Below are 15471 nucleotides of genomic sequence, written 5' to 3' on the forward strand. Positions count from 1 at the left end.
GCACAACAGAAACTTACTTCCGAAACTCATGAATCACTTTCCCTTCCACTAGAGTCAAAAAAACTTAACTACCCACAAGAGAAACCAGGCAGTGAGAGAGAGTCAAATGGGAACTTGGCCAGTATCTCTAAGACAGCGAAGTCCCTCTGAGAACAGGCTGACACTGGCTTAGGATGTTGGTGACCAAGAACGTGACTTTGTCACTGTGCTTGAGAAAGCGAGAGACGTCAGTGCCTTACGGGGCCCGTTACAGAGTGAATGGACCTACCCCACTCGTGGGACTGCTACCATGAAGTTGGCACAGAGAAATCCCTAAAAGCTCAGGAGTTGCTGAAGGATGTGACGGTGGGAAAGCAAGCACATGAGGCGCCTCCCAGCACGTGTGCCTTCTCTTGCCTACAAGCTCTGAACAATGAACACATTTGCCATCTGTGAAAAATGGATGTTTGCAGCAATAAATGGTAACGGCCACCCACAAGAACAACTACCTTGTTGTCATTCTTATTTCAACGAAGGACGAGAACTATATAATCTAAACCCAGCCAGGTAAAGAACACTGATCTACATGAACATGTACAGCAGGGCAACAACCGACTGGGTTGTCAGAAAAGCCACGACTTGTTTTTGCTTGGAAAAAAATCACTGACTTTTCTGGCAACCCAAAATACTTGGTTCTATGTATGTATGGGAGCTCTAGCCAGAGCACTATCCTACAAGTGAAGACACATTCCTTCCTTTCCACTCTCCTCATCACCATTAAGTCAAAAGCAAACATTCTCTTCTCCCTCTCCCTCCCTCTACCCCATGCAAACTTATTACTATCTGGCTACTGTCTCAGCTATACCATAAAAGAAGAAAGGGCTACGGTTAACCCTTCTCTTTTTTTGCAACCCCCCACCCATCTACTCCACCCCCACCCCCCAAATAAACTCTAATACATCAAAGCTTTACCCAGCACATCTACTACTTGTGCTAGCAATAAGAGGAAACACTTACCTGACATTGATTAGATACTGAGCCAGGCTAATGCTGGCAGCAGATCCAGTGATGGTGACCTGCCTATCAGTAGATCCTTCCACTGGGTTCGCAATTTTGATCTGCGCCCCAGACATCTGACGGATCTCATTGATTTTGGCGCCTTGACGCCCGATTATGCAGCCAATCAACTTAGGGAGAAAAACAACAAAGTACACCAAATTAAAGAACTGCATGGTTCAGTATGGAAATTCCATCCCACCCCTTCCCAGCTTTCCATAGCTTGGGTCCAGAAAACTGTCAGCAGACACTTCGTGCACCATCCACTCTCACACGCTCCTGACTGAAAAACCTGACAGAGCTAGATTATGTCAACTCCTGGCCCCATTCCTGTATGACCACTACCAATGGCCAATCAACTCTGAGCAGACTCCTGGTAGCATTTCCTCGGAGCACTAACTCCAAAGATGAGCTAACGCAGAGCCAAGATGACAATAAACCTTACCGTGTTTAGAGATAAAGTTAAAAATACCTTTGGTTCTTGGCAACAAAGATGCATAAGCTCAGCCTGCCATGACTACCACTACTGTAATGACAAATTCCAACTTAAGCTTTTGCCTTGAGGAGCAGCAATAAACTGGCCTACATTGGCAATGCCCAACACTGTACGTGCCAGTAACACAAGTCGTCGAGTATTTGAAGTGTGGCTAGTGGGACTACACTGACTTAATAGCTAAGCAGTCACACGTGGTTAATGTCAACCATGCTGGACAGCACAGACAACAATCTAATCACCACTGCCTCACTGGTAAGACTTTGGATTCCACAGGAAGTTCTGTTACACATAAGTTCATCCTGACTCATGCTGCCCCAGCAAATTACTTCTCAAACTGTTCTCTCTCAGTGTTTTATTCAGATCCCAGGCACTTTTTCCACATCAAATTCTAAACCTGTATCTAAAAATACCCATTTTCTTTCCCTGCACAGCCTGAGAGCAGCACCACTATAAGGAGGGCGCTAGTCTAAGGTGACTCTTACTTCCACCCCATGTAACCCAACTACCCACACTTACGTCATTTGGAATGGTGAGTTCATGAGAAGTAGTCTGAGCAGATGCATCCAAACCTGCTAAAAGACAGAAGAGAGCAAGGAAGTTTAACACACAGCACATGCATCTCCACTGATTGCACATTAACCTAACAGAAGGAAACAAAACTGGAAACCCAGCATTGGCTGTTGGGGTTCATCACTAACTTGGAAGCCTCCAAGGAGGAAAGGGGGGAGAGGGGTGTAGAAATAATGCTGGAAAGGTTCTTCTGTACACTCAGAAGAGCGGGTTTCATGCCATTTCCTGCAAAGCCCAGCCTAGTAAGGTGTGAGGGAATGGAAGGGGCAAGGGAATGTAGAATCCTCAGACAGGACCAAAAATCTAAGCAAATCCTCAGGATTTCTACCCCTTTTCTGCTTGGGTTTTCCTGCTGTTGTGCTCCAATTTTATCTCACCTGATGCTCACTAGTACCAGTGCCAATATCATGCCTGTTACTGGGTACCACGGGCTTGGCACACATGCACAGTTGCTTTAAATATACCTGTATCAGATTAACACTCCTCCCCCTCCCCCATCCTAACCTACACTTGAAGGTCAGAGAATAAAATGGCAGGTGAAGGGAGTAGGGAGTTTATTTCTCCAGATTTATTCCCTGTCTTTTGCTCGATAATTTGTCCTGGTTTTTATTTTCAAAGAAAAAGAAAAAAAAAATCTGATCAGCAAACACCCATACCCATCTACAGTGACCCCTGGCCTAAACCAGGTCAAGCTGGCTAACTCTCAAAGTTGGTCCTGGCTCTCAATTGCCACTATTAAACTCATCATTTTTAGAAGGGGGTTGGCCAGATCCATGAAGGGACCCTCAGAGGGGCACCAGGCCCACCCCTTTGCTCTCTCAGCATCTTTCTGCCATGTGCATGTTGATGGTATGGTTCATGGGCAGTGAAACAAGACTCCCACCAATTTATTAATATAACAGTAGAATACTACAGATTTTTTTTTTTTAATCATTACCCCAATAGCCTTTCACCTCTGGAGAGCTGGATTCAATGCCTGTTAAGATACAAGTGAAAATGAGTTTGGTGGTCTCATCCTAACCCTATCGGACAAGTTATTCCTTATATAGAAAAAAAAAGCCCAAAAAAACCAAAACAAAACAAAAACAAATAAAAATTACACTACACAATTTGGCACAAATGGATTGTCTCTACCCAGGTCTGTGAATGGGTGGTGGAGAGAAAGGGGGTGCTGATCAGATCAGAAGGGCAGCAGCAAGGGTGAGTTAGAAGAAATATCAGCCTACCCTTTGCCCGACAAGCACCCCCAGACCTCACCAAAAACCTTCCAAGGGCCTTTTTTTTTTTTTCTTTAGAATAGCTCACCCCAAATGAAAACCATGTTAACAAACACATTACCTCCTTCGGTTTAGCCATAGAAGACAGGCAAGTTTAAGCCAGCAGGATGCTGGGTAAGTTTTGTTTTAAACAGATGCGAAACTGAGACCTTGGGGGCTGGCCTCTGTCTGGCACTACACCTTACAGAAATAAACATGGAGGTGTCCATACCACTGAATCCGGTGTTGCCATGCGTCATGGGAAAATGAGACTGTTGCATTGCCAACTGGTGCAGCTTGGTCAACTGCAGGAAAGAAACAGGAGATTGGCATTAGAAGAAAACGAGCCAGGGCCCAAGCACATTCAAAACTGCCAAGGCAGAGCTCCTGATCCCCACAGTTGACTCTCCTATTCCAGCTACAAAGAGTAAGAAGGGGCGCTTATGACAGAGCCCTGGGGACTGGCAGAATAGGAAGGTTAAGAGTTTGAAATAGAAAGGTGGTCAGAGTACGAGAATGAATGCATCCTGGTATGTGAAAAGGAAAGCAGCAGCACCGCCTGACCATCCCCTGGTGGGCTGTTTAATGAAGGTGTTTGCAGCCATTGCAACAGTTGCCCCAGGGACAAGCACAGACAGGCTAAGTAAACAAACTGTGCAGTGGTGCTAGGGAACACACACCATGCAGGGTTCTGTCAGTATTGGGAGGAGGGAAGGAGATGAGGGGGCAGGGAGACTGCAAGGAAGAGAGACTGAAATAAAGCCAAACTGGGGTTAAGCCCTCCAATACCCCCAATTTCTACACCTATTTTCCTCCATCTATTTAATGACCCTGGCTGTTATGAAACAATCCCTCTTCAAAAGTCTACTTGCCCTTCTGGGGCCTACCACTAAGCAAGAGCCAATCTCAACTTCCCAAGTCTAATGCTCAGCACCTGAAAGGATTAGTAAGGACAGAGGAAAAGTGCAGAAAAAAATGCTTTAAACGAAAGTGTGAACACCACTTTTTAATGACAGGGAAGGTTGAACTATGTTGCATCTCTCAATGTTGAGCTTCCTATCCCTCCAAGTATAAATAAAACCCTTTCCCACCCCTCCAGATGCTTTTTAATTTGTCACCTCACACTGTAGAGTACCCAAGGATAAACCCAATTGCCCACCCACCCCATGGAAAGATCCATGCAAAGATATAATCCATTGTCAATTTAACCCGTGCCCTGAAGTAACAAATGATGATATACCAGGTAACATTTTATCTTTTAGATGGAGCAATCTGGAACGTGGGCAAAAGTAGAATATAACCTGCCAGATTAAAATTTCCAGGGATTAAATATCAAAAGTATAAACAAAATGCTACTATGTCTTGAATAAAGACTATTTAAGGACTAAAATACGGGGTTCACCTTGTGAGGAAAACAACATAGTAAAGCAAAGACCCAACTCACTTCGCCTATGTGGGAGAAACAAGTGAGACAATTTTGGATGGGAGAGGGAACTTTTCAAAACAAGAAGTGAAAACAAAACTTACATCTGGCTGTGGAATGGCATACTGTCCTTGAATGGTATAGGCCTACAAAAGGAGGAAAACAGTTCCTATTAAAAACCAATCACGGACAGCCACCCAGTGGGGGGAAAAAGACAGATTTTTTAACTAGCCAGGAAGCCAGAGTTGAACTAGAGAATAGGGAGGCCAGGGAGCGAGGGAAGATAGTATCTCACAAATACAGTTGGACCTGAGTTGGCCTTCTTTGAACTCTAAATATGACGAATTGTTCCGGGAAACCTACGAAGGGAGCCATGTTCACTACAATCAAAGGCAAAATACACATGTCTCTTAATGAAAACGTGGAAGTGGGATTAAGCAATGCCTCAAATCCACCAAGTCCTCCTTTCCCTTTGCGTACAAGAGAGCCTAGAAGGAAAATGGTCTCTTCCCTCAACCACCCCAACCTTTCTACCAGTCGTGACAAAGTGGATGACTTGTGTCCGCACCTCCATGGCGTGTTTCTGAAACATCCCCTTCCCCTTATCGTATTTGTCTCTGCATCTCCCTGAAGACCCTAAGCGCACTGGAAGCTGGCTGGATCCCTGACACTAGGGAGCTGACCAGAGGAACACGGACGCGCGCGCACACAGTGCTCTAAGTCCTGCCTTCTCCCACCTCCCCTCCGGAACAGGCACTTGCAGCTCCCACTACGCCCTCCTCCCCCCACACCACAACCTCCCGAAAAGGGAGCTGGGTCTTTAGGGCAATGGGATGGGGACGAGGAGGAGCAGGGAGGGAAGGATGGAGTGGCTGTTTTAACAGGATGTGATGCTTCTCACATCTCGGTGGCCAATAACCACAAAAGTGAACTCAGGTGGGGGTGGGAAGGTGAAAATGGGGTAGGAGGAGTGGGGAAATAGGGTAGAGGATTCGAACAAAAAAAACAAAAAGAAAAAAACAAAAAGAAAAAAAAAGAAAAAAAAATTGGTGTTACCATCTGGTGGGCTACGCGGCCTGTGTGAAATGAGGTGGGGGGGTCAGTCCAGGTCCCCGTGGACAGGTGGTGTCCACAGCATAAAAATCACCAGCGCCACTGGCCCCCCGCGTGTTGGCAGTCTCGGCTGAGGCGGAAGGATTGAGTGAGCCTTGGAGACTGAACATCCCCTCTCACCTCTAGAGGTGGTCCCTCCAGGTCAGGGTTGAGGCACATGGACGGGGTGGTGTGGGGAAAGCTCGCACTGTCGCTGCCTGTGCTGTACCTGTCCTGTGGATAAATAGAGGATTTCAGTCTCCAGGGCTGTCAATCCGGCACCTTGTCACCAGCATGAAATTCACACAAAAAAAGTTGTTTAATTTTTTTCTCTTCCTTTAAAAAGGAGCTCACAACACAATTTGAAACGAGCTGCAATCAGTGAATTAAAAAAAAAAAAAAGTTACCTAGTGGCAGGTTTCACACTGCACAATTGGGCTGTTTTCATAAGAATGAAGGGGTAGGGCCACCGAGCTGTGCCAGCTCCTGATTGGTGTGGGAATGAGTTGAACCCCTATAGAGCCCACTTTGAACAAAATACATATATAGGTCCATCTATGGACATCACACGAAATGGTCCATTTAAAAAGGCCCAGGAGAAATAATTCATGACAGGGCCACTCATGGAAGAAGTTGCAAGCTTTTAGAGGGCGGTCAACTGAATAAGTTAAGGGAGGGAGGGAAGGCATGAAAGGAGAGGTGGGGAAGGGGTAGGACATAAATGAAGACTGTGGAGAGAATCGCTGTCACACCAACACGTGACTCTCAAGAATTCCAAATGGGAGTGAAAGAATCCAGAAGCGCAGGAACCTGAAGTTCCCCAGGAGAAGGGAAACTACAGCCAAACCCTCCTAGCTACCCGACTGTGGGCCTTTGCTTATCCTTCCAATCTGACAGACTGATTGCCTTCTAGCCAAACCAGTTTGTACAGGCTAACACTGAAAGCAAAGTACTCAACTGTCTAAAGGTAACACTGTGACAAGACTAACTTCAGACAGCCTCCACAAACTAAATCCCGGAAACTTTGCTCAGTTTTATGCCAACTCAACAGAATGTGAACGAGATCAACTTCCAAGTTTATGATTCCCAGTTCAAACCCGAGGTGGAACTAGTTGAATACAGTTCTAACAGGCCAGCCCAAAAGTGGAAAAGGCATTTTGCGCAAAGTACTTGCTTAGGCAGCTAAATAACAACATGAAGCTTGTTTTACAACCAGAAAACCAGAAACTGACCTACCAATCTCTCAAATTCTAACCAATAAAGCAAAAACTATGGTGCTGATCCATGTTCATCACATAAATCTGACTTCACAATAAATCACGTGCCAAGGACCAAGAGTTTCAGATGGTGAAGGAGTAGAGAGGCCAAGGAGGCACTTTGGTGTCTTACTCTGACACCAAAGGTCACAGCACCACGGCCTTCTCTCGTCTTGCACACTGACCTTTACCCCACGTCTGATTTCAGTTTTACGCCATGTGGGTTCAAACCAGTGTTCATAAGGTTAAAAGCCCGAGGGGAACACCCTGGAGTCTGGGAGTGAAAGGGTGGGAATAGGGGAGGTGAGGTGGAGGGAAGGGGAAGTTTGTAGGACACTCAAGTTCATGACCTCCCCAATTTTGAGACCACCATCCATAATCTCCTTCAGAGGTCCAATTCTTTGCTATCTTTATTCAAACCTCTAAAGAACGTACCACACATTTAAAAAAAAAAAAAAGCATGGATGGGTGGGTTTAGGGAAAGAAATAGTGACATCAAGTAAGTTTAACCCTTTCTTCTAATCCAACCCACCTTAAATTACCAAATAAATTACCTCTTCTGAGTGCCTACAAAACTTCCATTGCCTGATAAAAATTAAAGGCTTGGCATTCATAGCTTTCTCTAGTCAAAAATAAATAAATGAATGAAACTCAAAGCAGGTCAGACTCTGGGTGGAGTACAGGTTTCAGCAAGCATGCAGGGTGGCCTGGTGTGCTGCCGGCCATGTCGACATTTCAAATACACCCCTTGTTCACGCTAGCCCATCAGTAAGACTTTCTTACCTGACCACCTGCAAAGATGACCGGGGAACTGGACGGCTTGGGCCGGTACGGGATGGTCACGCCCTTCGGAGGGGACTGGGAGAGAGTCAGAGGGGAAAAAAACAAAAAGAGATAAGGTTTCAAAGCTGCTTCAGCTGTGTGGCTTAAGCTCACACAGGTCAGTTAAATTAAAAACTGTTAATATTCCATCCCCTCACCTACCAACGTCGCCTCTGGCTAGATCTAATCTCAAATCATTGCAGTTATTTGCCTTTAAAGCAGTAAGATGGTCCGTGGACTATACAGCTCACACTAATTCTCATCAAGGCAGATTCCCCTGTAATAATTTAGGCATTATCTCCATGCTTCAAGTAAATCTGACAAACATGAAAACTGTAATTGTACACAACTATGTTTCAAATGGTAATTTTTAGGCTCTAACATCTTGGCCTGAAGAGGAAATAAAGAGAAGTGCCCCTGTATGTCTAGGGTAGCGCACACTGTCCATTAAGTAATAACAATGATGTAACCAGCAACTTCTGAAACTCCAGTTCGACATTCCGCTCTCCTTGCTCACCAATACGGGACCTTTCTTACACTCTCATTTTGGGTATGAAATGAGAGTTTTAACTGAATAGCATATACCAAAACCTCATACATTGCGCAGAAAACACCACATGGATATTTTTTTTCTAACTACCTTTTTGAAAATAATACTGTCAAAGTAGCAGGTAGCCAAAATATTGTAATCGAAAAGGCAACTTAGCTGCTCGGGAAGCCAGACTCGTATTTCGTTCACTCAGTCCAAGTGGTAACTCTTCCTCCCTTACCAACCTCACTAACCACTGCTGCGAACAGTAAGACCACTGCTGCTTGGCTGTTTCTATTTTTGCTCACACTGTAAGAAAATCAAAGCTGGCGAAAGGGAAGTGTGAGCTCTGGGAACCTCTTCCTACCCCACTGAAAGCTTCACCTAATTCTAATCCTATTAAATAGAGATCGGTCTGTCTCCCTAGAAGCACCCTCCCCCAGTCTCAGCATGAGCCTGAGGGCTTACCTCCAACATGACCACGCAGATCTGTTTCACACACTCAATAATGGACTGCGGAATGCCAGCAATAGTGATGGCCCGCTCAGTTGAATTGGGGAGCATGTCCCCTGCCACCTGGACCTGCGCCCCTGTGCTCTGGAATGAAAAGAAAAACCATGAATCAGAGAAAATCACCTCAGTCTTTCAATCCTTCCCAGCAATTTCAGAATGCCAAGTTCAGCGGACACTTAACCCAACCTTCCCCTATCTTCCCTCCCTTCCCACTGTTCCCTTAATTCCAGATAGGAGTGTTTAATCACAGTTAAAAATAAATTAGCTACTGAAAGCCAAGAAGAAGGCTGAATAACAGCCTAAATTTAACCTGCCTTCAAGAAAAAGGTCCTTCTAGACAGTTTCCTCTCAGCTAATGATAGCTTTTTGGGCCATCAAGGAAATTCCCCACAAACATCACCCACTCTGATTCTCTTACTGAACAAGTATTGATGTAAGTCCATTCTAAGTGCCAGGAACCATTACAGGCACTTGGAATACACCAACAAACAAAACCAAACTCCCTGCTCTGATGGCACATTCGACAGGCTTCCAGTAACTCCAAAAGTTCCCCTTCAACTGTCATTCAAGTTTTCATTAAAACATCCAATTTAGTAACTCGCAGGTACAACTGAGTTGCCCTAATTCAATTTAACTGCCACAATTTAAAAGGGAACAAGATTACAACCACATTCCAAAATACTTTCCCATTTTCCTGTTTATGCATTTTCTGAATTTATTACTATGTATCGAACTGTAATACCTTCAGATATGAAAAAGAATTATGCCATCACAAGGAAAACTTGCCAGATTAATAAAAAATGTAAACAGGTCAAACAATACCTGGAAATTCAACTTTTTCATGGCCTGTTTATATAAATCGTTTAAAAAATTTTTTAATTGGGTCAACTGCAAAAATACTTTCCCCAATACAAATTCTAACCTTACAACTGTTACACTAATAAAAATCTTCATTTCAAAATCGAACTTCTCCTAGCTGTACTAACAGCTAACAAAGGAACAGAGTTACCAACCTCTCTTATTTCCTTGATCTTGCAACCGCCTTTCCCAATGAGAGAGCCACACTGACTAGCGGGGACCACCAGCCTCAGGGTGACTGGAGGTCTACTGGCAGCTGTGCTATTGGTCATAGAGCTGCTAATATCCTGGAAAATAAGGTACAATATTAAGTCATGATCCACCATCCACAAATACCCCCAACAAAACAGCTATTTTTGAAAAGGAAAACACCTATAAATTTTCTCGTAATAAGCAGTTCACCTTAGGCAAAGTGTTTTGGAAATAAACTTTATTATTCAGGAAACATTAAGGTCAAAATTAAGTCAACTACATTAAAGAGAAAAGCAAAATAGGCAATCCCAAATTCGAATAACCAATTCTTTAAAAACTAGGATTACGAGATTCCATCTGTAATTCTGATGAACATTATTATCACTGTAGAGACAGTGATACTGCCTTAATCAAATTCCAAAGTTTGTAGATTTAAAACCAAAGGACTGCCCTGGCTCCAAAGCCCACAGCCTTTCCCCTAATAATACGTTCTACCCAAATGTCATGATTCAACCTTGTTAAATTTTGTCTTCTGGAAACTAAATGGCTTAAAACCACTTCTTGGCCTAACCCCTCTGCAGTATGCAAACCTGGCAACTACTTAAAACATAAACCCCAAACTCAAGGATATTTGTTATTTGGTTAAGGGAATTAACTGTAGGCTTTTTCACAGTTTAAGGCAGAAGCTCTGCATTATCAGGGTCTTGCTGCTCAAGAGATAACAATCCTGATTTTAGTGTTTACACTAATAGGTACCCAACTGCCAATCAAGAAGCCACCACCAGCTTTCCTATACCTGTACCGTCAATTCCAAGATGGAACAGCACTACCAGGAGAGGAGGAACCACAGGCAAGACTTCCGATAGTGTTTTTTGCTCGTTCAAATGGTTTGTCCAAAAAACCCTTTATCATTGCATTTTCCCTCCTCCCAGTTTAAAAAGTTTACATAAAACACACCAATAATTGCCCTGAGAATCTATAAAACATACTTTTCCTCCAAGTACAGCCCTAAAAGTTATCAGATTTTAAAACACTGTTAAGGTAGCAATACATAAGTGCTTATGGAATGTCTTGGGTGTTTATCAGGCCCTTAACGAACATTTAATTCACTCAAGTATAGGGTCCATCCTAGTGGTGCAAGAGGTTAAGTCTCAACACTATCAAAGCTATCAGTGGCCATTCCCTGGCCCAGAAGCTGACCCACATGTTGCAGCAGATCTTTCCTCTCTCACCTGCTGCTCCATTCTGCTCCCCACTCTGCCTCTGATGAATCCTCTCACAGCCCCCGCCCTCTGGCCTATACCCCAGTTCTTCTTTTCATAAATAATAAATCTTTAAAATAATAACTGACTCAAGTATGCACAAGAAGGACAAAGTTTACCAACAAAATGGTGTCATATCTTCAGAATTGTTGAAATAGAAACTAGATAACTGGCTCTCACACAAATGTTTTATATTTAGTATGTTATGTGTCACACCACTGTTTTTTAAAAAAGATTTATTTATGTATACAGAACTGGGGTACAGGTCAGAGGCGCAGAGGCTGTGAGAGGATTCACCAGATAGTGGGGAGCAGTGAGACAGACAGGTCTGCCAGGCCATGTGGGTCACCTCCCTGTTCGGTACTGAACTCGTGCTGAAGCGGCTGCAGCTAGCTTCATAGTGTTGTGCTTTAACCTGCTGCACCATCAGGGAGGGACCCATTTTGTTTTTAATGATTTAAGTTATTCATTTTTCAATTAAAAATGATCAAACTTGGGGGATGATGAAGGGGAGCAATTTACATTTACAGATTCTTATGATCCATGCTCTCCTTGAATTTAAAAAGCTCTTACAAAAACCACTAAGCTAAGAGGCACTTAAAATGAACAAGGGAAGAGTAACTTGGGGTAAACAACACACCTCTTCCAGTTTGTCAATGATCATAGCAAAGGCTTTGAAGATGGCATTAGTGGGTCCAGCCAAGGTGATAATTCTCTCAGGACAATTTCCTTCTGAGATGTTGATACGTGCACCACTCTGGATAAAAAAGAGCCAAAATAGGTCAAGTACACAAGAAGATCTGCATACATATATTGCAGAGTAATTGCCCTGTCTAAAGATGTGCAAGGCACTGCCAACAAAGCAACATCACCATCATTCCCAACTCTATGGTTTGTTTTTTTTTCTGTCCAGAGACTACAGAAAGCTCCCGCAGTCTCAACACATTGTCATAAATTAGTAAGACAAAAAAATACCAGCTTTTTCTATTACCTGAGATGTCACCCCTCTCTAATCTCTCCTTTAACAAAATATTTGCTTGTTTTAAAGGCTCCCAAGGCAACGGTACTCAGGCCCCATAACTCACCTCTTCTCGCATCTTCTTAACTGATTCTCCTTTCTGTAAGGGGAAAAGCCAAGTATTAGTGCCAACCGCTATTTCAACCCAAAGTAACTAGACAGTAATTAGAGTTGCAGTGTAACCATCTTACCTTTCCGATGATACTGCCAACTTCCTGTAATGGAGAAAACTAGTGTCAAATAAGGAGAAACTTACAAGTGTTGATCATCATGAAAAGGAATTCTTAACTGCCCAAAGCAGCTGATAAACTAGGATTTATTAGAAAGGGGAGTGGGTATGTTTATTCTTTTCTTTGCTTAAAATAGAAGTGAAGGAATTTTAAAGCAACGATGCAGAAGTGATTAAATGCTATCTTTGCACTTTATATATTTAAAATCTCAAATGTATCATCTCTGAGTTTTTCCTAAATTGTTTGGTTATGAGAAACCTATCCATTACAAGCTATTAACAACCCCTATGAGAAAAATCTTGTCATCCAGGTATGATGTTTGGCTCCAGCCTCCAGTTAAGTCCTTCTGCTCAGTGGAACTTCCTAGTAAAGTCTGTCCATTTTCTCTCTACTGTTCCATGTGCTAGAGAAGAACGCTAAAGCCAGATACCCCACAGTGCTAATCTGATGAGCTCCTCCAAGACACATGCCCTCTCTTCCTGGCCTCTCCCCTAGCAGTTACAATGACCCAATTTCCCAAGCTGGTGCATACCTTTCCATGCATAAGTAGCCGGATGGTGAGAGTGACATTTAATCCACCTTCAATCACACCGGTGTCCATGTCGAGCAGTGTTCTGGGGAGCTGGACTTTGAGTGGTCAAGTCTTTGGTCACTGGTGGGGGTGAAAGCCAAAAACTGAAATGCAAACATAATCAAAATCAGGAAGAAAATAGGAGTAATATTTCCCAAACTTATTTCCACTATTGTCAATGTTTTCTAACTGACTCCTTCCCTTAAACGACAGCCTGTTAGTTGGCAGGTTTATACGCATCCAGCAAAACTGCATTAAACACCATTTACAGCTCAGGTTCTGTTACGGAATATGGACGGCTTTCCAGTCTGTTCTCATTATTGGTAGGGTTTCGCTGACTCTCAGGATGAAAAAGATTCTTTCAATTGGCAATGATTTTAAGGAAATGCTGAAAGTGCACCAATTGACCTTCAGCAAAATATGATTCAACAGGATGAACACCTGGAAATCAGGAGGCGAAACTCCAATCAACTACAGTTGAGGTCAGCTAGGTAGAGAAAACACAAATTTTCTTCCTCATAATTCCTAAATAAAATCTCACACTAAAATTTCAAATATTGATAGCTGGGATAGCACCAAACAATTTTGCAAAATGATTTAAATCAAAAAACTCACTCAAAATCCATTATCTGAAATGCCTCCCTGCAGGCTTGGGTTCCAGTTCCCTTTGGGCACGGAGGCAAGGCATTACCTACAACCCAAGTCTTCCTATTCCTTCTCATCAACACAATTTGGTGACTCGGCTTTGTAAAACTGTTTCTAGGTATTAATAACTTTTGTTGCCAGTCTTTAATTCAAGGCAGTCAAAGCTTAAATTTCCTTCCAAAGGAAACAATAAAAGCTGTTATTGCTAAAACTTATTGTGCAGTTGTTTTAAGCAACAGCAATAAAGATTTTTTCTACCTTGGAGGCCCTGCCCCTTGATCTATCCTCTGAAATGTTCCTTAACAATTCTGTTTTTGGCTATCTATCTCACCCACGGTGTTAACTTCAAAAAGGATCTCTCCAAAGCTGTTATATTTCACCAGTAACATTTTTAGTACCAGTCCCTTTACAATTCTCTACCAAATACAGCAAGCCTTTTCCTCTTTCACAAAACCGGCCACTGTTTTCAATTTTGCTCCAACACAAAGCCCATATTCCTATATATTTAAAGTGTGTAAGTAGCCGCCAGACTATTCTGTATATGGCAAGTTGCCCTGTGGCTACCTGGAGGAAAAATTATTTAAAGAAGGGCTTTGCATCCCCAAAGCACCTCATTCCCCCACTCTCAGAATATAATTAATTGCTGGCAAGATCCCAGAATTCAACACTTTTCACGCATGGAAAAACAACAGTGTTGGTGGGGGATGGGAACGAGTTAGGTCAGGAAGAATGACTTTAACAGAGACGGTAAAAATCTGAGAGTTCACAATTCGTCGTCGCCATTCAAACGTAACAGAGAGCACCTCACAAATTAAGTTCGAAAGGTAGAGAAAATTTAAAACCGATTTGAAATCATTTGTGTCAAGCTGCAATTCCAAATCACCCAAGTATCCCTGTCATCTCTCCTGACTAGGTGGACATAAGCGGACCCAAACCCAGTAATCCCGCCGTTCCGCCTGCAGGCCATGACCCTCCTATAAATAGCTCGGTCTGTGTCTCCATCGGCAGGCATTTTGTAATTTCAGAATTCGTTACCCGTGAGAACGTCCTGAATAACTCCCTAAATGGGAGCCCGCCTCCCATTCTTTAACTGCGCAGGCCCCCTCCCCTCGGTCATCCAAGCATTTTCCCCTTAAAAAAAATGCTTCCCCCCCCTCCCCAGTCCCTCGACTAGGAAAGGGGGAATAAACGGTTCGGCCGGGGGGGGGCGCTGCGCTCCAGGGGGAGGGGCCGGACTAGCAGCGCCTCCTCGTGTGGCTGCGCCAGCGCCTGACCCCCGCGGGGAGCCGCGCTCACCCGCCCGGCCAGCTAGCCGGCCATAGCCTCCCCCACCCCCCTCAACCAACAAATCCACCGCCGCCCCCCCTACCGCGCGCGCGCCCTCCACGACTCCTGCGCAGCCGCCACCGGGAAAAGGCGGGGGGAGGGGGAGAGGCCTTGCGTGAGGCCTACTAGGCCGCGCCAGAGCCGGGGCCTCGCGTGAATGGCCGGCCAGGCATAGTAAGGGGGGAGGCGCTCACGCGGGACTACGAGAGGCCGGGGATCGCGACGAGGAACGAAGCCCGCTCAGAAAGATGGCAAGATTGAGAGAGAGCGCTAGTCGGGGGCGGAGGAAGAATTTTGAAGCTTACCTGCAGGCGCGAGGCGACTGAGGGGAAAAGGGGAGCGGGCGGGAAGGGGAAGGGCGGGAGGCCGGGGGCGGA

General features: G+C 44.3%; 1 protein-coding gene across 9 annotated transcripts in view; it reads right to left on the reverse strand.

Moving 5' to 3' along the window:
* Positions 1–15471, reverse strand: part of PCBP2 (poly(rC) binding protein 2) — a 20895-nt gene extending 5424 nt beyond the window's left edge. Inside the window, exons 1-14 of one of the 9 annotated variants that reach the window (XM_004692687.2) lie at positions 15400–15471; positions 13085–13227; positions 12514–12537; positions 12390–12422; positions 11945–12061; positions 10006–10137; positions 8948–9076; positions 7912–7986; positions 6014–6106; positions 4885–4926; positions 3590–3662; positions 3039–3077; positions 2048–2100; positions 997–1166 (exon numbers count right to left, since the gene is read on the reverse strand). In XM_004692687.2, the coding sequence (XP_004692744.1) occupies positions 997–1166; positions 2048–2100; positions 3039–3077; positions 3590–3662; positions 4885–4926; positions 6014–6106; positions 7912–7986; positions 8948–9076; positions 10006–10137; positions 11945–12061; positions 12390–12422; positions 12514–12537; positions 13085–13153 (1049 nt within the window). In that variant the 5' untranslated portion in view covers positions 13154–13227; positions 15400–15471. Of the gene's footprint in view, positions 1–996; positions 1167–1361; positions 1395–2047; positions 2104–3038; positions 3078–3589; positions 3663–4884; positions 4927–6013; positions 6107–7911; positions 7999–8947; positions 9077–10005; positions 10138–11944; positions 12062–12389; positions 12423–12513; positions 12538–13084; positions 13228–15399 lie in introns of those variants that run through there. The other 8 variants (XM_004692686.2, XM_012732394.1, XM_012732398.1 and 5 more) reach the window with 8 other exon arrangements.

This window comes from Condylura cristata, unplaced genomic scaffold (genome assembly GCF_000260355.1).
Source record: "Condylura cristata isolate star-nosed mole 26May11 unplaced genomic scaffold, ConCri1.0 scaffold00034, whole genome shotgun sequence".
In the NCBI taxonomy this organism is placed as follows: Eukaryota; Metazoa; Chordata; class Mammalia; order Eulipotyphla; family Talpidae; genus Condylura; species Condylura cristata.